Here is a 22,169-nt window from a genome sequence, read left to right on the forward strand (position 1 = left end):
ATCAGGAAGGAGGCACACAGAGACATCCTCAGCAGTGCCTACAAGATATCAAACTTTGAACATCATACATATGTACATGTGTGAAGGAATGCTGACTGAGTTAGTGTGATTTTTTTTCTGGTGCTGTAAGCAAGAAAACATTGAGCTGGACACCAGTAAAGGAGACAGAGTGAGGTGAGAGAAGCAAATGTTTAGAGCAAGGTCAGTGCCATTCCTTTTAAACTGTGTCTAAAAGCAAAGGTCTGGTTTTGAGGTATTACCCTGTAGCCTCCCAGATGTCCATGTAACTTGTCCTTGTGTACTCGTGTCCAGCTAACCTTGACCACGGAGCTGTTCATCACCTCCACAGCTACATCATCAGGTGCAGCAGAGGGAACTGCAAAGGCAAACACACATTATAATCTACAATAGGCTGCAAGTGAGAGAAGGAAAAACAAACCCAAACAACACAAAAATACAAAGTACTACTCGGCTTGCTTACATTTAGGGATCACTGATTTACTGGAACACCTACGAGGAGGGAACTCTACTTGGAGTCACAAAAAAATGAAAAAAACAAACAAAAAACAAAAACACGTGCTACATTTCCTAAAATCCCATTTTACTCAGGACACAGCAGTGAGAAAGTGTCATGACCTGAGGTGACCTCCTGAGGACAAATCCAAAAGAAAGCTAAACAAAAGAAAAAGAGTAAAAAGTACAGTACACGGTGCTTTCTTCTTCTAGCACACTGCAAAAAAGGATTTTCAAGAAAATAAAAAAACCTTGTTTATGAACATGTTTTCTTATTTTTTGTCTAAAAAGAAAACATTCTTAACAAGCAAGTTTTGCACAACTGCACAAAATTAAACTCATTCTAGGAAAATATGTCCAACGTTTTCTTAAGATATTTCAGCTCATCTTGAGCTTTCAGTTACAGGATATGACAATGGTTTGGCTGAAATTCCAGAAAGAGAATAAGATTATTTTTCGCTTATTTCAAGAGTAAGGGCACTCAAAACAACTTTTCAATTTTACGCATTTAAAGATGCCAGTTTAGCTCAATGCGTTCAGCATGCGCTCACATGCTGCATGGCTGAGAGTGGCAAGCCTGGGTCTGACCCTCGGCCTGGTTAGGTGGCTAGAAAACCTAGCAAAAATTCTTTCCATGTTTAGCATAAAGCTAACAAAGGCCAAAAAAGTGAAAGTTTTTGCCAAAGGTCATGTGGGCACAAGCAAAATGAAAAAATGTTTAAATGTTCTGAGGTTTAGAACATTTAAACATGTTCATTTTTTCTTTTCTGTTTAGCTTTGAACAAACTGCAGCAAAAGCCAGCTTATTTTTCCCAACTTTTCTTTTTAGAAGGGCATTTTTAGCCATGCCATGTGTTTTGTATTTACCAAAACAATAACTTAAAAAAAAACTGCTCCACAGAGAGGAGGACGGCTGCAGTAATATTTATTTGCTAGGAAGTAACTTCAAACTCCCCTTTCCCATAACATATTCTCATTTTATTGTGAATACTGAAAAAAAAATTAACTTATACTCACAGTCCTCTCCTGAATAGCCAGTCACTAACTTGGGCTCAGGTCCAAAGCCCTGACGATTCTTGGCTTGGATCTTTATTTCGTAGGGAACATAAGTTGGGGTGTTCCTCACCACGAATGAGTGTCTCTTCACTGTGTTCTCCTTCCAGTCTTCTTCCACATCTTGTCGTCTGTAACTCACCTTGTACTCCAAGCCGGGACCATTGTGCTCAATGGGTAACAGGGGCTGTATTGTAGCAGGAAAAGAAAGAATGGAGTGGGTTTCACTGAGACTTTCACAGTTGCGTAAGATACTTGTTATATTTCACCACGCTATGTCACTCCTTCCATAGGGGGAAAAAAATGACTTGTCCGGTGAACATTGCTTGGAACAATGCTTTATCCCACCATCTAATAAAACAATGGAACAATTGACCTGGTCTAGCAGCAAGGCTTTTCTTTGATATAGTGCTTGCTGAGACTTTATAGATGAAAAGATTCATCTCGTCACAGAAGTCAGACCGTGAGAAATAGAATGAGATACCATTATCCACAAAAGCAAATCATTAACAGTAGGAGAGCTCATGAATCCAGGATTCAGGGGCTACATTACCATGACGAGGCAACTGGATAATAAGTGAAGGAGAGATTCATCTTTCTACAATAAAGGCCAATATATGACTGTGAGTGTTAAAAAGAAATTTTTTATCTTCATAGCTTTCCTTTCTCTTTCTAATCAAAGACAGAGAGCAGCCTTGAATGAGGAACTCATTCATGGACATTCCAGAAAAGGGCTTCTTTAAAGATCTCTAGAGTGAAATATCATAAATGGGCCATTTCTGTTTCTTTAATTCCTATTGGTAATAGCCTATGAAACATTGATAAAACTTTATCTCTGTTCTCAGAAATTCTTTGACTGCTCAAAACTATAACGATGGGAATAATGTGCTACGTAAAGGTAGGCCACGTCGCAGAACTTGCAGAAAGAAGATAATAAAAAAGACCAAAGTCTATTTCTTACCTCCCATTTGATATCCATTTCATGTGGCAAATGACCTTCGATTCTGATATTTTCAGGGTTCCTGTCAGGGGCTGTGGAGGAAAAGGAGTATAGATTTTGTCAGCATTGTTAGTGGAAGAAATCTCCAGTGAACGAGGCACACGAGAAAGCAGAGTTTCAACAAGAATGGAATCAATTATGTAGCAGGTCTGAGTGTTTTAAAGTTCACAGAGCAGCAGCGTATCAAGTGGGCTGGAAGACCCTAACAAAAGGTACTACTGGTAAATACTGAGCGATGAAAGGAGGAAACTCAGACCTTCTGGAGGAGTTTTGTATCTCTCTGTGGCCTCGCTAGGACGCCCGGTTCCCACAGCGTTCACGGCGGACACTCGGAAGCAATAGTCGACATTGCCGTTGAGCTTGAGCTCAGCAGAGTTGCGGTTCCCAGGTACTCGGAGCAGCTCCTTCCAGTTGCTTGGTTCCCAGTGGCTCTCCTCGTACTCGATAATAAACTCTGTTGACAGGCATAGAGACAATCAGAGGTCTCCCTCACCGCTATGAATCCTGCCAAAGGATTACTTATCTAACCACCAGCTGTGCAGAAAACGCCTCAAACCCTGCTCTGGGCTTGTACATTCCTCAGGGAGACTAATCATGATTCATGCTTGGATGAACCAATAATGGATTCATATTGTACAAGATGGTATCAAACAAATCTATTTACATGCAGGATGCTGCTCAGGAATGTGTCTGTCATATTAATGGCATTCGCTGCGAGATGCACTGATCCTCTCTGCGCTGTATGTCCTGACACCTGCACACATGGATGCTCCTTTTTACCTGTGGTTGAGCTGTTGTGGTCGTCCCCGGGGACCCATTTCAGCGTCACATTTCTGCCCTTGCGGTCAGACAGTACCAAGTTCTCCGGCGCATCGGGGACATCTGGAAATCATTGTAACGGCACGGCTTTTAGAAAAAGAAAAAGAAAATCACAGGGACACAAGATCTCTGCAGCAAGAAAAAGACCCGGGGAGCAAACGTTCAATCGTTCCCGGGAGTCAGAGGATGTGGAACCAGCTGCATCGCTGTGCTGCCCGTCACTGTTTTCTTTAGACTTTAACATGTTGACAACATCTTCAAAGAAGCTGTGCTAATAAAGCCACGGTCTGCACCTTCATGCTCTGCGCTTGGCTTCCTGACATTTTGTGGCCTTCTCGAATTTGCTGCGCATTAATGTAGCACCAGGGTGCTCTGAACTTTTGACCCCCGAAGCAGCGCTCACACATAAGCTCACCTAACACCATGAGGAGGGCTGAGGCCACGTCTTGGTCCGCTGGAGTTTTTGCCACACATGTGTACACACCCTGGTCGCTGTGGCTCACATTCATGATGTGAAAAACACCGTTCTCCACAAAGTATCTGTCGGTAGAAACATGGAGACGGGGTATTGATTTACCAAAGGAAAAGGGCTTTTCAGCTGGGATTAGGTCTGCAGTGCTGTTTCACCAAATAAATAAAAAAAAATTCTACCTTGAATTCTCAGTGTAGTTGAGGGCTATCTCCATATCATCTTTTTCCCACAGGAACTCAAAGTCATTGCTGAAAGACTTGTCGTACTCCGCCAGGCATGAGAGCTGGGCCGTGGTACCTATTAGGATCCGCTGGTCCTCCGGGGCCACTACTATTCGAGTGGGATCTTCCAAAGGAAGGACCAAGTTACTTACATTTTGAGGCCCGTGTGAGGCTGAATACAATTCTTTTAAATGACTAAAACTGTTTACCTTTTACATAAAGCATGGCATTGATAGCAGATGATCCCTCTGTGTTTTTGGCCAAACACGTGTACTGTCCTGTGTCACCCCTCTCCACATTGTAGATCTTCAGTGACCCATTTTCATGAACAGTAAACCTGGGTCCATGAACAGATTCAGGGGAGTCGTCTTTGCTCCTGGAGAACATGCAAAAGTTGTCAGAGGGGAGAAAAATAAATACAAATACAGGTGGCCTACACTACTACACTATGGCAGCAGTGAAGCGATAAAAGCAGGACATCAGAGCTGAGTGACAGGGCTACTTCAGCTTGATTTGAAGAAATAGCAGGTCGTGGGTACTGAAACAGCCAGTATACTGAGGGAGTGCACGCATCGACCAGCTGAGATCTACTGCCCTCTGCTGGTGAAAAAAGCTACACTTACCAAGTGATTGTAGAAGGAGGAGAGCTGAAGACCTTGCAGTGCATCGTCACTCCCTTCCTCTCCACAACAGAGTATTCCTCCCCCTCACTTGTTAAAATCATGGGCTGCAGATCTGCAAAAACCAGCAGGAGACTCTCATCATAACATCGTAACAGTGCTGTTAGAAAAGCACAATATATTTTTTTCACCGTGGAGGAAATGGCTTCGACAAAAAGAAAAGAAAAAAAAAAAAACACAGCTAGATTAGGTTTTAAAAGCTGATAAAACAGGAATGGAAATAGGCAGATAACTGCAGGTTAAATGAGGTGACAACAGTGTTGCTTTACCTGTGCATTAACTGTGAGCTTGTTGTGTTTTTAAAAAGGAAAAAAAAGAATAAAATAAAAAAAAAAAACGATTGAGCTGTCAGGTTGTCAGAAATGAGCAAATGTGAGAAAGAAATCAAAGCTGAAAACAATGGAATAATGAGTTCGCTGTGTGTGTGCACCTTATCAGTTGTAGCCAAAGCCTCCCATTAAAACGCTCTGTCTCTACTAATTGTTTACAAAGGCAGCAACTGGGACTCAGCATTCAGAGACTGTCCAGCTTTATTAACTCCTGTGTCACCAAGAAGCAACTCCCCACATTTGAGCTGCACAACAGATTTTTTTTTTTTAATCTGCTCTTGTAAAGCAGCACATGTTTGTCTTGTGGCACTCGAATTGGTATGGAATTGAGAAGGGACTTGTTAGCATATAAATGGTAGGGAACAGGGCTTGTTGCTCCACAGGGAGAACGGCCATCCTGAATGAAGGAATACAGCTTGCAGACAGCTCTCCTTCCCTGGGCTCCTCACTGTTTTATGGGCATATGCCAGCATCAGCGGCGGCTCTCGAGCTTGACACATCAGTCAGCGATCTCTCTGTGTCTCACAGGGAAGTCTGAACCTTATTCATGTACGCTGCGACACAAATACTTTGTATGGATGGTATTTTCATAGACCTCGGATGGTGAAGCAGAATTTAATAAAACTGTGGCTCGCTGATATACTTACTCATGATCATGATGTTTGCATTGGACAGAATGGTTCCGTGTCTATTGGAGGCCTCACACTGATAGACAGCACTGTCAGAAACTTGGGCATTATGTATAACTATGGTGTCACCAATTACCCTCCTGTTTCGTGCTGGGGACTCTGGAATACAAAGGTACACTCAGTGAACACAAAGTTTTAAACCAGCACAATTTAAAAAAAAATCTATATGCTAAGCTGAAATTCCCAAATTAACTAACATCAAAAGAATGTGAAGCAACAATCACTTTGATTTTAAGTCTAAAACATCTATGTGTTTGTTGTGTTAAAGTGATGTCGGCTGAAGTTGACCTAGGACCTGGCCACACTTTGGTGTACTACCAATCTGTACCAAAAGATGGAGCAGCAAACCAACGTAAACTTCTGTTTCAACCAGTTTTAACCTGGAAATCCAGCACATGCAATCATACAAACTCAGATGTTGGAGTTGAGGTGTGGTATCTTTAGTGCGTTACAGAAAAAGTGAGAAAAAACAGGAATTTTTTGGGTTCTTAAGCTAATTAATCACTAAAATCTTTAATCAAAACAGATCTCAACAGATCACATTCATCATCCTTGTAGTATATATAAATATTTAATCATAAATATATGTTCTCTCTATTTTCAATTTTAAATGACAAACTTAAATCATTTTATAATTTCATTGAAAAATACTTTGTTACGCATCCATGCAGTACCTTGACGCCCCCACCAGGGGCCTTTTACACCAAATCCCAGTGAACTAACTGGGTACTACAATTGGTGTTATTGGTTGTTTGCTTTTTTGGATGGTTTTTAGGGGGGTTGTATTGCAATGTTTAAAGTACCTGTGCACAATTTGAACAGAGACTAGAGGCTTCACACTAACAGTTAACACTGCAGCTAACGTAGCCCTAAGCCTCTAACTAGATTTGTTATAATAAACTTTCCCCAGCTGTCAGGGATTTAAGTGACTTCATATTTTGGTTTTTGAAGCCATAGAAGGTCTTATATCCCTCATATTCTCAAACATGCAGTGCACATTACCTTTAATGTACAAACTTAATTAATAGCATTCACGTCAGTGTTTTACTTGTCTCTGTTTGCCTTTTCTTAGATTCTATGGTTGTGTCTCAACAGATACTACACAATTATGTTCACATTCATCATCCTTGGAGTACTTTCGCACTTCTGGATACTTCCTCCTCATGTTCTACGTTGTAACACTGAACAAAACAGCATCAACCTTTAGCCTTTCTGTGGGGTTCAACATGTCTAGCAATCACAAGGAGCTCGCAGTACAAAGAAGTGAAGTGAGCTTTAAGTGAGACTGCTGTGGGACTGACCCTGCAGAGGTCCACCGTTCACCCTCCATGTAGTCGTCGGCTGAGGAATCCCACTGGCAGAGCACTTGATGTGCACGTCTGAGCCGATCATACTGAGCTGACTCTCAGGCTCAAACACCCACTCTGGAGGCTCTGAGAACACACAGTCAGCGTGATGTTATCAGTATAAAGAAGACACTGAGCACTTACAGAGGAGAACACAATCACAGGAATAGTTACGCAATATGTATTATTCAGTAAAAATGAATGCTACATTTACTACCCATTACACACAGAAATGGACCCACAAAAGGCTCTTCAGCTGCCTTCAGCCTCACCACCTGCCACCATGATATAGAGATTATACTATTATGCATTACTTGGAATTATTCTTAACACCGTCTTTCACACACACAACCATGTTTAACATAGCAATCAAAAGAAAGGAAGCTGACAGTGAAAAAAAATAACAAAGCTGCTGTTTTAAGGTGTAATCTGTCAGTAAACAATGGGCATGCATCAATAGCTATCATTCATTTAGTGAGCTTTTGCGTTAAAACCAGTATGTAGTTGGATTTCAGATGTTTATGCAATCAGATCTTCATCTTTCAATGATATTTAAAGCTTTTTTTTTTCCATTTGAGGCTTATTTGAGGAAAATAAGAATAAAAATGTATCAGCCATCAGAGCCTTTTCTTAAGCTTTCCTGTACCTGATAACCATTTGGCAGATCCACAATCCGTAAAGTGGGAACAGAGTATAATAACTAAATAAAAACTAGCTCCATTTCCACTAATCATAGAATCTTACTTACAGATTAAAGCATTAGAGTTAGGTGATAATTTGATATACAATAACAGAAGAATCATACTTTTTCTTATGATTTACTTGTGAGGATTTTAACATAATGTATCATCACAGCAGCTGGTCTTTAAACCCCTTTTTATCAATGATTAGACTAATTTGTCAAACAGAAATAATGAAATCAATGTAGACAAACCAGATGTGACAACATTGCAGTGTGTTGCACTGTACACTGTTTTTACCTTCGACTGTCACGGTGAAGGTATGTTGAACTTCTCCCAGTGGATTCTTTGCCTTGCACATGTACTTCCCACTGTCTTCCAGCTCAGCTCTTGGCACAATCACCAATTTTCCATGATTCTCAAATCTCACTTTACTAGGAAATTTGTGGCCCATTTTCATCCATTCAACCTGTGGAGTTGGACTGACAGAAAATGGGAACAAATGGTGAGCCTACTGCCTTTACATGGCTAAAATTAAAGGTCCTGGAAGGGCTAGAGCTTATCCCAGCAGTCATAGGGCAAGAAAGATAGCTACACCCTGGACTGGTCACCTGTCTGTCACAGGGAAAACACAGACAACCATTCACACCTACAACCAACCAAACTAATTAAGTGTCTTTGGACTGTGCGAGGAAGCCAGAATACCTGAAGAGAATCCATGCAAACACATCCACACCACCATGCTACTCTAACATTCTTTAAAGCGCTTTGGGGTCCTTAGGGACTAGTAAAGCGCTATATAAATACAGGCCATTTACCAGGCCATTATATAACTGCTAATATAGTAACTCTAAAACATTAAGGTAAATTATTACTCACAATCCTTCAGCAATACACTCCAGGTTCAGGTCCTCTCCTTTGACCAGCTGTATCTCTGATTTGCCACCAGGGGGCGTCAGAAGAGAGGGTTTTCTCTCCAGAATTGCATTAGCTGAAAAGAACAGAATACACAGTAAGACAGAACAGCGTATTCACACACCTTTCTTGTGCATAAAGCAGTTCATACACATGCAGAAATGCACTAATATAACTTACCATTTTCAGAACTGTCACTTTTTCCTAAAATCATGACGGATGAGACCAAAAAAACAAACACACAAACAAACAAGAAAAAAAAAAACACACACACAATGAACATGTGAAAAATGTGGATGATGCACATCACCAACATCTGAGTCACATCATAAAATCATAGAAACAAAAAGACGCGCACAAACAAAACAGTGTGACACTGGGATGGCTTTTGAAGTGTTTCCTTTCAACAACGGTATCGGCGAATGTGCTGGTAAATGAACAGTGCTCCAAAATCAAAGTACACGTCACGCTGGTTTGAGAGGCAAACAATAATCGAGTGGAGACAAAGAAAACAACGAGACACCTACTTGTCTTGACAATGACAGACATGGCGGTCTTCTGAACGATCGTTCGTATTCTGGGGAAGGAGGCGAAGCAGCAGTAGTCTCTCCTGCTGTCCTTCTCCACTGCGTGGGAGAAGTAAAGGTCTCCGTTCAGGCCCACGGACACCCTCTGATCCTGCTCAATGTGCTGGAGATCTGAGCACAGGAAGACGGTGGCAATGATTCCATGTAGATGTAAACAATCTTTAATTGAACAACTGCTGATTTAAATCCATGTACTTCAGCTTAACCCAGCTAAATGACATTGGAACATAATGAAGTAATTTTCCTAATACTTCACTGAGACAGTTACTAAGACCTTCACAAAAAAATATCTGTTTACAGATTGACATTGATTGAAATTTTATGGCTTGGGAATAGTAAAAATCAACTACCATCATCTAATTTGGATCACTTGTTATATGTTTCATAAACACAGCTGCACACAATAATGAATTCCCCTTTCATTTTTAAATAACTGTGGCACAACGAGAATGAATGTTTCACTGTTTTACAAAGACCTAGAAGAATAGTCTTTATTTTGGTCTTCTGTACCTTATTTATCTCTGGTATAAACTTCCAAACTGCCTACGAAGCAGAGAAAGCTCATCACTCTAATAACCCCACCAGCTGAAGCAGTCATTTCTGCACTGATATAATGGATAACACTTCTATAACACTTCTGCCACCACGGCTGTGAAGTGTCTTTATACATGGAAAAAAAATCTTTTAAACTGTTCAAAAACACTCCATACCATAATTTTACTACTGGCTTCTTCCAACTCTTCAGTAAAGCTAAACATAACAAACATTTTACCTGATATATTTCATGTATGTGGGAACGTGAATATAAAGAAGTTCTGTGGCTTTGAAAAGAGAGTCTGCAGTGACTTTCCTTCTGATTAGCATGTGATTCAAAACACATTTTTATAAGCCTAATATATCTTATGAAATTTACCGTCTAAACTATTTTTAATTAACCAAGTTAGAAAGTCAACACAACCGAAAATAAAATAAATTCATAATTATAATAAAGGTCAATCAAATGGACCAATATGGCAAGGCCATGATGATCCACTTGGTAAAATAAATCTGCTTGGCATCTTTCTTGGCCTTAAGACAACAATTCTGATGGCTAAAGATCCAAACGGGACACAAAAGAAAGAAAAAAAAAAAAGAAAGTCAACACCAAACTGTGCACACATCACAACATGAGATATTACTTACTAATAGTCATCCAGTAGATCTGCAGTGGAGGTATACCGTTAGGTGGGTCACATTTTAAAGTAAATGGCTGGCCTTCTTCTACCACGACAGGATCGAGTGTCTCTTTAGGGAATTTAGGAACATCTGAAAACAAGATAAACTAGAGTTGAAAAAAATAATAAATAGTGTGGTGCAGTTTTTCTTTTCAACAGAAGGTGGCAGTAATATCATTCTTGAATTCTACGTGTAGCACGTGTCAGTTTTACCTGTGCTGCGAATCATTCAATAGATTGAATCCTAGTGTGCTCTGTTTATTTATTTATTTATTTATTATCTTCAGTTCTGGCCCTCAGAAACAAAACAGACATCCCTACCGCTATTGTTCATGGCCCTGTCACCAGTGCTGAGCGGTTGAAGCCCAGCCAAATTTAGTCAAAGTCCCCTGTGGAGTGGATTTTCTTGGAGAATTTATGTAGTGTTCTTGGGAACAAAATGAAAAATGAGGCAAAGGAAATGATGGAGAGGCTAGATCACACCCGATGTTTTTTCTGGTGCAGACCTATAGATGAGACGCTGCGAGGGGTGGAGCGCTCGGGAACCTCAATGACTTTCTGCCACGTCCAATACAATGAAAAGCTCACAACAGAGAGGTGCAGTCATTACAGGGAGCTGCTGGCCCTGAATCACTTTGAAAGCTCTGTAACAGAGCACCTCACACACACACATCTGCACGCACACTCAAAGATGCAGGTTACTCACTGGGCACAATGAACTCAATCTCCTTCGATATGGCGATGCCTAGTTTGTTTGAGGCGTAACAGCGATAGGTTCCCTGGTACTCTGTAAGGTTCCCATTATTGGGTATCACAAAGGTCCCAGAATTCTCTTCTTTCGTCAGGCGGGGGTCTAGAAAGGGGTCGAATTCCTGGTCACTCTTTGTCCATCTGAATCTACATAAAGAAAGCCAGTGTTAAAATGTCAAGTCTTAAAGCTGAGACCATAGAACACTCAGTACCCAAAGTTACAAATCAAAGCATCGAAGTGCAACATGTTGATGCTAAAGTGTTGTTTGGTATTTAGTGTCTGTTTGACTGCTAATAACAAGCTCCCATCCTTTGAAGTACTCACTCTGGCTCGGGATTCCCTTTGGCTTCACAAATCACGGGGAAGCTTTCGTCAAAGGGAAAGGCGATGAGAGTGCTGGGCGACTGAGCTGTGATGGTGGGCAGCTGCTCAACTGGGCAACAAACAGACAGGCAAGCATGAAAATTAAAGAAACAACACAGGCCTCAAGAAAGCTATTAAGAAATGTGTCATACTCATCATGATACTAGGACAGTGGTTCCCAACATTTCAGATTTGTGAATGCCAATTTCCTGAGGAATATGCTTTTGACTTAGCTCAACACATCTTCAATATAGTCTGCTTTTGAGGTTTTAAGAAGTCTGGCACGGAAAAGTGCCATCTTGTTGTATTTTGGAAGACAAAAATGACCATATTTCAACAAGTGCTATCAGTCAGTTACAGGCTAATTCTAGCAAGTTTACTTAGCATCCATAAGCTGAATGGATGTAATACACAGTCACAGATACTTGCTAATTAGTGCATGTAACATATTCATAATATCAATTCATATAATACTAGAATTCTACTCAGCAAAATTGGCTGGTCTGTACCTCACAGGAGGTCATAACATTTGTCAAATAATGGGATTAAAATGCTGCAAAAGGCACCAACACCTTAAACATGTTACAACATGGTCCAGTTCAATGACTTTAATTGGTGGATGCCAAGCAGACACTGATCAGTTGTGTGACTGCTGTAACTGTTAATATAAAGATTGAGGCTATCAGTAGAGGCCCAAACCATTTTTGTGTACAAGGCTCCAAACATGATCTTTAACCCTCTGCGGTCTAACCCAGTAGATGTGCCCACAGTGGGAAGGTGTGTGGGTGAACTGTGGGGGTTGTGGGCAAACACAAACTTATCCCACACTGGTCATAAGCGGGTGTGCCCACACGGAGCCCACAGCAGGTTTTCCCTTTGGGGACCTTCTATGGGTTTTATTAGCAAACCCATAGTTGGCTTGCCCAAAAAAAACCACGTGGGACCCATGTAGGCTAGTTCATGTAGGGCCCACAATAGTTTTACTCCTTGCGGCTCCCAAGACCCCTTATTAAGAATGATTTAGGTCTCTTCCTGATTGCAAACAATGTATTTAAAACATTATTGCATATTTTAGTTGCCTCAGGTTGGGATTTCGGGTTAAGGTTGTGGTTTTCACCACTTACAAATTAGACCTCAGAGGGTTAATGATCAAACATTGGGCACTGTAGAATGGAAATGTATGGGTTTAACTCATTTCTGTAGCAACCTTCAAATGGCTAACTGAGGAACTGCAGTTTTGGCACTTTCAACTTAGCTTCATTGCTGCTTGGTTGGGAACCACTGCACTACTATGACAATTACATGTCCAAAAACAAAGAAAACAAATGTATCTATTAAGATGACAGTGTGCTAATGCAATGAATCACAATAAAAGCTCTTCATTTAGTCCCTAATGGCCTTGATGATAAAGCAGTGACATGTGGTGTGGATGGAAAAGCACATGCCACGAGTCCTAGAAGTGTAAATACCAGTATTATGGAGTCATGACTGATGACACACGGTATTCAGATCCAACACATATGGCTGTAAGTAAAGCTAGTGCTAAGCTTAATTGAAAGCCAGGAGATGAAAAGGAAAGAGCAGAAGACTTCACTAATACTAGCTACAGTATGGCAGGGTAAACTTACTGTTTATGTGACCTAAAACTATATAATCCATGGCAGCAGGGGGAAATAAACCAGAAACAGTCAGCAGTGTGGGAATAATCCTTTCTTGTCAAGTATTCTCTAAACACAAGCCCTTTGTAACATACACCCGTGTAATGGAAAACACAAGGCAGAATTAAAAAGACTTCTCTGACAATGAGCCCCAAAATGCAGCTGCCTTTTTCACAAAACCTGTTTGAACTGTTCTTTATCAAGCCCTTAAGAGATATTTTTTAACTGAATAATTTAGAGGAAGAGGGTTGATGCGCGTTACCAAGGAAACTGGGATACACGCATACAGCTAACACAAAAGGAAAGAAAAACCTGATTCAAACAAGATAATAACTGTAAATATATTCAATTCACAAAATGCTTGACGATTGTAACAGTTCTCTACAGTGTGATGTATTCCCCTCTAAATTATTCAGCGCCTTTCTTTTTCTGATAAAAAGCACTTCAAGGAGAAGTGCTCTCTGTGGATAAGCACAAACAACAAAACAGCCCTTTATACATTTAACCTTTCTTTCATTTATGAATCGTTTTCTTGGAGTAGCTCTGAATGTGTGTTTATGTACCAGTCTGTCAGTCTGTTGTCAGAATTCAACCAATTTGTGCAGAACTGTAACTCATCACAGAGAAATTTGGAAACCCCACCATAACTTTTATGATTTATTTGTTTACAGATGAATTTACACGTGAATTACCTCTTGCAGATTTTTTTTATCATTAAAAGAAGATTGTTATTTCAGTCATCATCTCTTCTGGGACTGTCCTGCGCTTCCACTCAGATACTTCGAAAGCAAGCGAGTGGTGGAGCAGAGAGCAGCAGCAAGACCCCCAGACAGAACAGAGCAGATATCAATGTGACACTGATTAAGCCAGACATAACATAAAAGGGGTGGGCATGGGTTGTTAAGTGGCTTGCAGACGCCAAATGATTGTGAAGAAATGAATCAGCAGAGCAATCATCTGATGTAGACTGGCAGAGGTTATCTGATCTACTGGAATTAGAGCTGAGCTCACTTTTGTGGTGTGCCTGAACTAAAGCTGGAGTTTGGAAACTACATTGTTTTTATTAAACCAGATGTTTTGAGCTTGAAACTAGTGACTGAGACAATAAAGTCATCAGGAAAGATTTCACCTAAGCATTAAATCAGAAGTTAGACTGTACTTTGAGGAAGTACACTCTAACTTCTACTTGCAACTACAGGGTTCACCCCCTGCAGGCCATCAGACAGAGGGCAGGTTTAAGACACTTCAGCCCTAGTTTCCCTTTTCAGACCTGGAGGCTGCATTCATCTTTAAACACTCATCAGCCACTTTGTCAGCTGCTACAGTCAGATGGCAGCCACTCCGTGCATTTAGGCATGTAGTCATGGTCAAGTCGACCTGCTGAAGATCAGCCTGAGCATCAGGATGGAGGAGAAAGGTGATTTAAGTTACTTTGAAGGTAGGGTAGCTGCCAGATGGAGTGGTCTGAGTACTTCAGAAACTGCTGATCTACTGGGATTTTTCTGCACTACTATCTCTAGGGTTTAAAGAGAATGGTCCAAAAGAGAGAAAATATCCCTATTTCTGCTACAACATGTGGATGTGGAGGATCAGACACAGTTCAGGCTTCTGCTGCTGGTGTAATAATGCGGTTTTCTTGGCACAACTTGAGGCAACTGAGCATCATTTAAACAACACAGCCCACCTGAGTGTTGTTGCCCACCACGTTCATCCCTTTATGACCAGAATGTACCCATTTTCAGATGGCTGCTTCCAGCAGGATAACACACCTTGTCACAAAGCTCAAATCTTCTCAAACTGGTCCCTTGAACATGACACTGAATTCACTGTACTCAAATGGCCTCCACAGTCACCACATGTCAGTCTAATAGAGCACCTTTGCAATGTGGTGGAATGAGAATCACTACATGGATGTGCAGCAGACAAATCTGCAGCAATTGAGGGATATGTGAATATGGACCAAAAGTGGATCCAACCCAGTGCGAGCAAGATATACCTAATAAAATGTCTGGTTGATGCATATGGACTCTGTCTTCTTTAGCTGCTAATCCTTCACTATGCTTGCACTGAGCATGTGTTGTATTGTTAGATTTTAAAGCTTTCTGAAAACAGCTACTTCCTGCAAATGAAGAGAAAAACAGTGATGCATACCTGGGCAGCTAAGAATTTAGTTAAAGCATTTGTTTTCACATTATTATTTTGACAAGAGCATAGCTGCTTTAATAGAGTCTTTTATTCTTAGACGTTTGGTTTTATTTGCCAAATTTCCGGTATGCATTTCTCTGATAATTCCTGTAATTCCCAAAAAAAACCACAGTGGAAATGAGGTTTTTAGGGGATTTTGTCTTCTTCTTTTGTGGTGTTAACAGAATACAAAAATTACATTCCAACTTGAAAGCAGAGTTATGTTGTTAGACATAATGTATCTTTTTATCTGGATAATCCACATGATGTCATGGTTTTTTCAGTAGAGCAGGTTTTCTTTGATACAAAAGAAAAGGCTCTAAGAAAACTCTTTTCTATTTCTTTTGTCATCCCACTGAAGCCCCTCCTAAATCATCCTGCATCCTTTGTTGTGAATGTGTGACTTGTGAAAGAGTCATGACTTACCTTCCAGCGGGATGTCAATGGCTGAGGTCGTATGAAAGGCACAAATACAGATAACCACCAACAGCACGGTGGCCAGTCTGGGGCTCCTCAGCAACCTCATAGTGTCGAGATCTCGGACAGTCACAGGAAATTAACGCTCTCCACTTTGTTTTCAGTTCATGACTATGGTGAAGATGCAGTACCTGTAAGGTAGCACAGATGTAGAAGACCCCATGAATCCACCCACGCGCTGGCAGACAGAAATGCAAAAAACTCCAAACAAAACAAATCCCCCGTGACTCCAAGCCCGACTGCTCTCTGCTCAGCCAGGCATAACCAGGTACACATTTTCATTCCCATCAACGGGGACTCAGTTCTGAACTAGTTCATATTTTGGTGTGACAAAGAGAAGAAATATTCACATTAAAGCCTCCTATCATCCCATTTCCCCATGGGGCTCACATTGTTTTGTAGTCTGCGGAAGTGTGCGGCACAAAGCATATTTCTCAAGCGACAATGGAAAGAAATAAACAAATGAGGGAGCCTGTGGATTTATTAATGCGTGGCAGATGTTCAGCATTACTTTTGGAAAAAGCCAAGATTGAAATCAACATCAAAATTACCATCAAAGTTTGGCCGATTTAATCATCGTGCTGTTTTGATCTGTGCCTGCATGTTTCTGATAACAATGACTCAAAGAGATTACGAATGCGGACCATTTTATCTTTTATTGCAGCAAATACTGTTGCCTGAGGGGTGGGAGACATAAAAAGCATACATAGTTAACAGTCAGACTGAGTAAGCTGTCTGCACTTGCACACCGACAGAGCTGCAAGAGGACAGAGTGCTGGATAATTTTCCATCCAATAGACGAGAGTCTGGACCATAATGAGCGCATGATCGGTCCAGAGCAATGTATGGGAATTCTAATGTCTTGGAGCAGTACTATAAGAAACCTCTGGGGTGTCACTTCATTAGTCGTCCCCATGTTGGCTGTGACCCAGCTCAGCAGGTCATGCTGGAGTAATTAGCTCAGCAGCTAACAACAAAACAGAAGACTAATACAGAAACATTCGAGTTTTAGAGAAATCTTAAAGCTGCTGGCCTACAGGGAACTCGTGACATTCGTGTAAAACTGAAATGTAGTAAAGAGCATCACAAAGGATAAAATCCAGTAATTGCAATTACTGTATTATTAATGTTGCTAAGCAAACCAATTAATGTCAAGGAAAGTATCTGAGTATATGAGCGGCACAGTAACTACCACTCAACCAACTGAGCAGTATCTTTAAAAGAGCTTCCTCTTTACAACAGCGCTCAAATCCAGCTCACTCTTTTCTTAATCTTCTGGCTGCTTTCTCCAGTTCAATAGGCAACACTGAGGTCAAACTCCTGTTCAAGGAGTGTAATTGAATAATTGACCAGAGGAGGGGAAAAAAAGAGTCGATTTCATTCATTGGATGCAGGCGTGCTGTCAGATGGATGTGCACTCTGAACTCTTCAACCATACCTCATGGTAATGGTATTAAGTCTGCCTGAACCAATGTGTGACCTATGCCCCACCCACAAACAGCATCACCAACAAGGTGCTAGGTGCTGTATGTCACATACATCAACCCACTCGATCACAATTTATGTCTATTGGCTATATTTCCAACTGAAGATTTGTGTGTCAAACTCATCTAGGAAACTGCCTCAGGCTTTTCTTTATTTTAGCCTTCCCACACATGGTGTTTTATGATAATCAAACAGATCCAAATTAGAAGCTAGGGGTTTTTTGCTAATTACCTTGTGCATTGTTGGTAAGCCCCACCTGGTTAAGGAGCGAGGGCCAAGGTTGCAATCCCCAGAAGAAAATGTGCTTTCATTGTCTTATTGTGCCGGCCAAAATCCTTTACCAACCTAACAACACCTTCATTGGATTACACTTGGTTCAAACTGTGCCTGATCATTTGCCTTCTGATTTAATTTGTTCCCCCCTCGTTAAACATTTATTGAGAACTCACTTGGCCATCTGGCTGAGGGAGGTCTGCTAAGAGCTTAACTGCTGCGAGTGATGAAGTCTGCATTGAACTCACAGGGTATGGTGCCTATTGGAACTATATGATGCACAGGAGAGAGGGCACCACTCTCTCTCATGCTCGCCTGATTTACAGACCGTGGGCTGCTCTTAATCCCCGCCTCTTTCAAGAGCAATCACACCAGCCAGAGATTGATGAAGCTGGCAGAAGGTTAAAAGCTGCTCGCTGTGGGAAGGCCAGTATGAACCCTAACTTTCCTCGGCCAAGGCTCAGACGAGACAGAAGCTCCGCTGTGGAGGGGGGGGGGGGCAAATGGAGGGAAATGGGCCAAGTGGAATCTGCCTGTGAAACTTTAAGGCTCTCTCCGAGTGACAGATTCAGTGCACTGTTCGATAGTCTTCCTCGCTGTCAACAAGACCAAATCATTTTTGATTACTTATCCATTTAATACAAAGGCACTTGTGATAGCATCATTAATGTCTTGCCATTCCCTTACTTTCTCAAATTATGCCATTGATGTATTAGGGCTAAAAAAGGGGGCGGAGGGTGTCCTGTTTTCACATTCTCAAAAAAAAAAAGGAAACCACTGTGTTTTCATAATAACACAAGTTAATAATCTTTGGGCTTAGTGATTTAGTTAATGGAGAACGTAGAGAAATTAACTTGGGCAGTGGAGAGAGAGAATTTTCAACTATCTGTTGACATTACATCGACTACAAGAATAAATCAAAGTATAACTGGAACATTAATCAATTAAAAATAAATCAGCCTTTTTTATTAGCAAAGAAAAGTGGGGATAAGGCCTGTGACTTCGAAGTGATCTACTAATTATATTCTTGATTTATATTGTGATGTACAACACAGCAATCAACCATCAACTTGTAAGAGTCTAAAATAAAGTCTACAAATTCCTGAACAACTGTCCACAGCCAAACCCTGCGAGTCTAATTGCTGGTGCCTGGGACTGTGCTTTGTCTCTCTGTGCAGTGCTTGGTGGTAATGTTCCAGGTTATAAATTTAGGTTCCTGTCTTTGTAAGCCCCATTTTTAAACAGTCTGATTCACTGAGCATGCAAACCGGGCCATAAATAGCCACAGTAGCTTCATCCGTTTTATCCCAGACACCTTATTTACCTTATTTCTCCCAGACAGTCCTTTACACTTAAGGTAACCGTGAACCTGAGAGACTCTGCAAAAAGCTCTCGTCTCTCCTTTCTCTTTGACTACAAGGACGTGTGTTCTGTCGGTTGATTAAACCTTTGTTGTTTTGAGTGTTCTATCAGCTCATACTGTGAAAAGAGAAATAGATTTTTTTAGAGATGTGCTTTTCTGTTATATGCTCTAATGTGCTGTGTTCCTTCTTTTTTAATGCCTCTCAGAATTAAATGTAAGACCAACTTCACAACAACAAAAACAGAAAACAAAAACTCCATCATTTATTCTGTGTTAGGTTCACCCATTTGCATTTGTTGAGCTAGCTGATGCTTGTGTTTTAAAGGTGTTGTCAGTCACTTTTGCGGTTATTTAATAGAAAAAAATATTCATCTTCCTCACCTCAAGCGTCACCTCCCAGATTAAAGTAAAGGCTCTAACACACATGCATAAATGTGCTTATTTATTCCAAATAATACGGCGGTTATTGTATGCAGATTAGACATGTGCTAATATTAACATCGTGCCAGCTAATTGTAGGCTTGAGTGTCCTAAAAATCATATATTCTCTCTGATAAAAAGCTTGATTACACCATCACATTGTAATGGAATATATTAACTGACACTATTAACTAAGTGTCAGTACAACAATGTTAGATCAAACACACTTACACTAACGCCAGTTAACAGCAGCTAACAGAAGCAGCGCTTACTGACAGAAATGTTCCTCAACGACTCACCTCAGTATAGCTTTCATCACACGACAGTGAGCTTCACTGGTTTGTATCAGGCTCCTTTCAAAAGGTTTTACAGCCTTGTCCAGAGTAAATAGGTGTGAACACAAACTGAGGTAACAGCTGACTGCACTCACTACAGATGAACGGCAGCCAGAGTTATTTGTCCTACAGGATTATGCAGTTGACTATTGACATCTAGTGGGGAGATTTTACATACTCTAACAACACATGTATCCTTGTTCGTGAGCTAATTTAATTTTGCTGATATAGGCTTTCATGTAAAAATGTGTTCACATGTGGGGACTGCGATATTTTCCACTGTACCCAAATTTACACTTCACACAAAATACAGCATACTTCATAAACACCTTGATTGAATTTGTGCTTCTTCACGTCATTGTGAGTGCACCCACAGCACGTGTTCTCAGTTAAAATAAATGCACATCATTTTCATCATATTCAAAGATACCAACAGGCTCTTAAGCAGCAGTTTAAGGCTAAGTACCTTCAAGATGCAGAGTGGAGCAGGCAGGGATTTAACTGCTATTTGCCATCATTACTGAAGAAATCATAATGAAAAAAGATTTTACAATTCTGAATCGCTACGTCTAATAAAATCCTAAAATCCTACTGCCCACGTTTTAGCATTTTTAAGACATTTGAAAGACTGACTTACAAATTAACTGTCAGTTCAAATTAAGGCCTTATTTTTACATGAATAAATTCAGTGCCTTTTAACTTCTTGGCGTTGATTCCAAGAGCTTTACTGCTTTTCTTCACACTCTAGTACTGTTTACTGTATCACTACGCAGCCTTTTTACTTAAGGAAACAATTCTGGCACGCCTTCACAGTACAACTGGCAGGATCTGTCTATCGGTTTCTTGACTCCTATAGTTTAGCCATCTGCTCTAGCTTAACACCCAAACTTTAAGCCATAAACATGTACTAACAGATCATATAAAAGGATCAGACAATGTAAGGAAGTATTTCAAGGAAAAATACCACACTAGCAAGTTGTTTCGGGAGCATTCTTCACACTTGCGAACACGTTGTTTGGTAACAGGGTGGGGTCCAAGCAGGGCCATACAAAGTTCACTACAGTAGGCCCTTGAGCTGGCACCATCTGCTCCTTTCACACACAAAGACAACAGGCAGAGAAGTGTGGGTCTACTGTAGTCTAATGTGCAAGCCTGTAATAGGATTAAGCAGATCCTCGTCTTGTCAGACTGGATTAAAATATCCTGCGTGCTAAAGACCTGCGATGGGAAGACAGCAGCTCCGCACGCCCCTCTCATGGTCTTGATAATGCCTCCACTCTGATTCCCATTTGATCATTCAAGAACAATTAAAACAATGGACCAGCTGATTAACACTAAGCTGCAATTGACTTGCTTTGCTTCTGATGTGTTTAATGAGTTGTTTTTCAGCCATTTTGTTCCTCTTTTCTCCAATCAGTTGCTCATTTGGCATCCGATTCACACACGCTGCCTGGATCAGGGTGGAAAAACAAAACTGTTTTTTTTTTTTATGTCAAAATTAATTTTCCTGTGTTTAGACATTTTGTCTTTCCCATTTACTCCTCTGAATTTAGATAGGATTCTAACCTTTTGGCAATTATAATCCTTATCAGTAGTTTTCTACAAGCTTGACCATGCAATTCATCTGATATTAAAATATTAGAAAAAAGAAAACAGAAACAAGATGATAAATGGGTATAGGAAGCAATAAGCGATAACATGCCTGACTAATTGAGATCTGGCTTTACAGCACTTCAGAAAGCAAGACTGTTCAATTACCACACCATTAATATTTCAGGGATCTCTAGCCTTCGGATGCTGCGAGCACTGGGAGCGCTGTGGTGACAGGATGAGGATGGAAGAGGCTGTGGATGAGAAATGAGATCCTCAGGTGTAAAGGAAATAGAGTGGGTGTACGGATGAGCTGAGGGGTTTGTGACCTCTGTGTTGTATATGAACTAATGAGGAAAGGCCTTCGTAACCCTGCATGAACTCTCACTACCTGAGAGAGGCAGATATACTACACACTGCAGTGAATCTGCAACTGCAGCAAGACGATCATGAGACCAGCTGGAAGTATGAGCATGTATGTTGTAGTTCATTAAACAAAAGAGAGCATAAACAACTGAAGAGCTCTTCAATCACTAGAAGTTGTCATCTTGTCAGTAATGTCTCTGCTCTATTCTTTATAAATACAAGCACACAACATCTTTCCCTTCAGCAGTGTGTCTCAGTCAAGTCTACGTGTAATATTAAGAAACAGGACTGAAACGTGTACAGACAAACCCTCGTCATATATGGTAGCCACTAACTCTTATTTCTGCTCTGAATTATGAGTTTTAATTATCGTCTGTTGCATAATT

The 22,169-nt window shown here is 40.7% G+C and overlaps 1 protein-coding gene across 10 annotated transcripts in view; it reads right to left on the bottom strand.

The window, feature by feature from the left end:
• The window catches only part of chl1b (cell adhesion molecule L1-like b), a 67,717-nt gene that overhangs the window by 15,356 nt on the left and 30,192 nt on the right, over positions 1-22,169 (bottom strand). For 6 of the 10 annotated variants that reach the window (XM_040003020.1, XM_040003022.1, XM_040003024.1 and 3 more), the window contains exons 2-21: positions 15,901-16,082; positions 15,287-15,409; positions 11,594-11,702; positions 11,225-11,415; positions 10,487-10,609; positions 9,245-9,415; positions 8,898-8,921; positions 8,682-8,793; positions 8,103-8,284; positions 7,078-7,209; positions 5,735-5,875; positions 4,702-4,813; positions 4,288-4,454; positions 4,037-4,202; positions 3,801-3,925; positions 3,347-3,448; positions 2,823-3,020; positions 2,528-2,598; positions 1,531-1,753; positions 261-376 (exon numbers count right to left, since the gene is read on the bottom strand). In XM_040003020.1, coding sequence (XP_039858954.1) covers positions 261-376; positions 1,531-1,753; positions 2,528-2,598; positions 2,823-3,020; positions 3,347-3,448; positions 3,801-3,925; positions 4,037-4,202; positions 4,288-4,454; positions 4,702-4,813; positions 5,735-5,875; positions 7,078-7,209; positions 8,103-8,284; positions 8,682-8,793; positions 8,898-8,921; positions 9,245-9,415; positions 10,487-10,609; positions 11,225-11,415; positions 11,594-11,702; positions 15,287-15,409; positions 15,901-16,000 — 2,688 coding nt within the window. In that variant the 5' untranslated portion in view covers positions 16,001-16,082. Of the gene's footprint in view, positions 1-260; positions 377-1,530; positions 1,754-2,527; positions 2,599-2,822; positions 3,021-3,346; positions 3,449-3,800; positions 3,926-4,036; positions 4,203-4,287; positions 4,455-4,701; positions 4,814-5,734; positions 5,876-7,077; positions 7,210-8,102; positions 8,285-8,681; positions 8,794-8,897; positions 8,922-9,244; positions 9,416-10,486; positions 10,610-11,224; positions 11,416-11,593; positions 11,703-13,260; positions 13,279-15,286; positions 15,410-15,900; positions 16,083-22,169 lie in introns of all 10 variants that reach the window. The other 4 variants (XM_040003023.1, XM_040003021.1, XM_040003025.1 and 1 more) reach the window with 4 other exon arrangements.

This window comes from Simochromis diagramma, unplaced genomic scaffold (assembly GCF_900408965.1).
Source record: "Simochromis diagramma unplaced genomic scaffold, fSimDia1.1 OVJJ01000646.1, whole genome shotgun sequence".
Lineage (NCBI taxonomy): Eukaryota > Metazoa > Chordata > Actinopteri > Cichliformes > Cichlidae > Simochromis > Simochromis diagramma.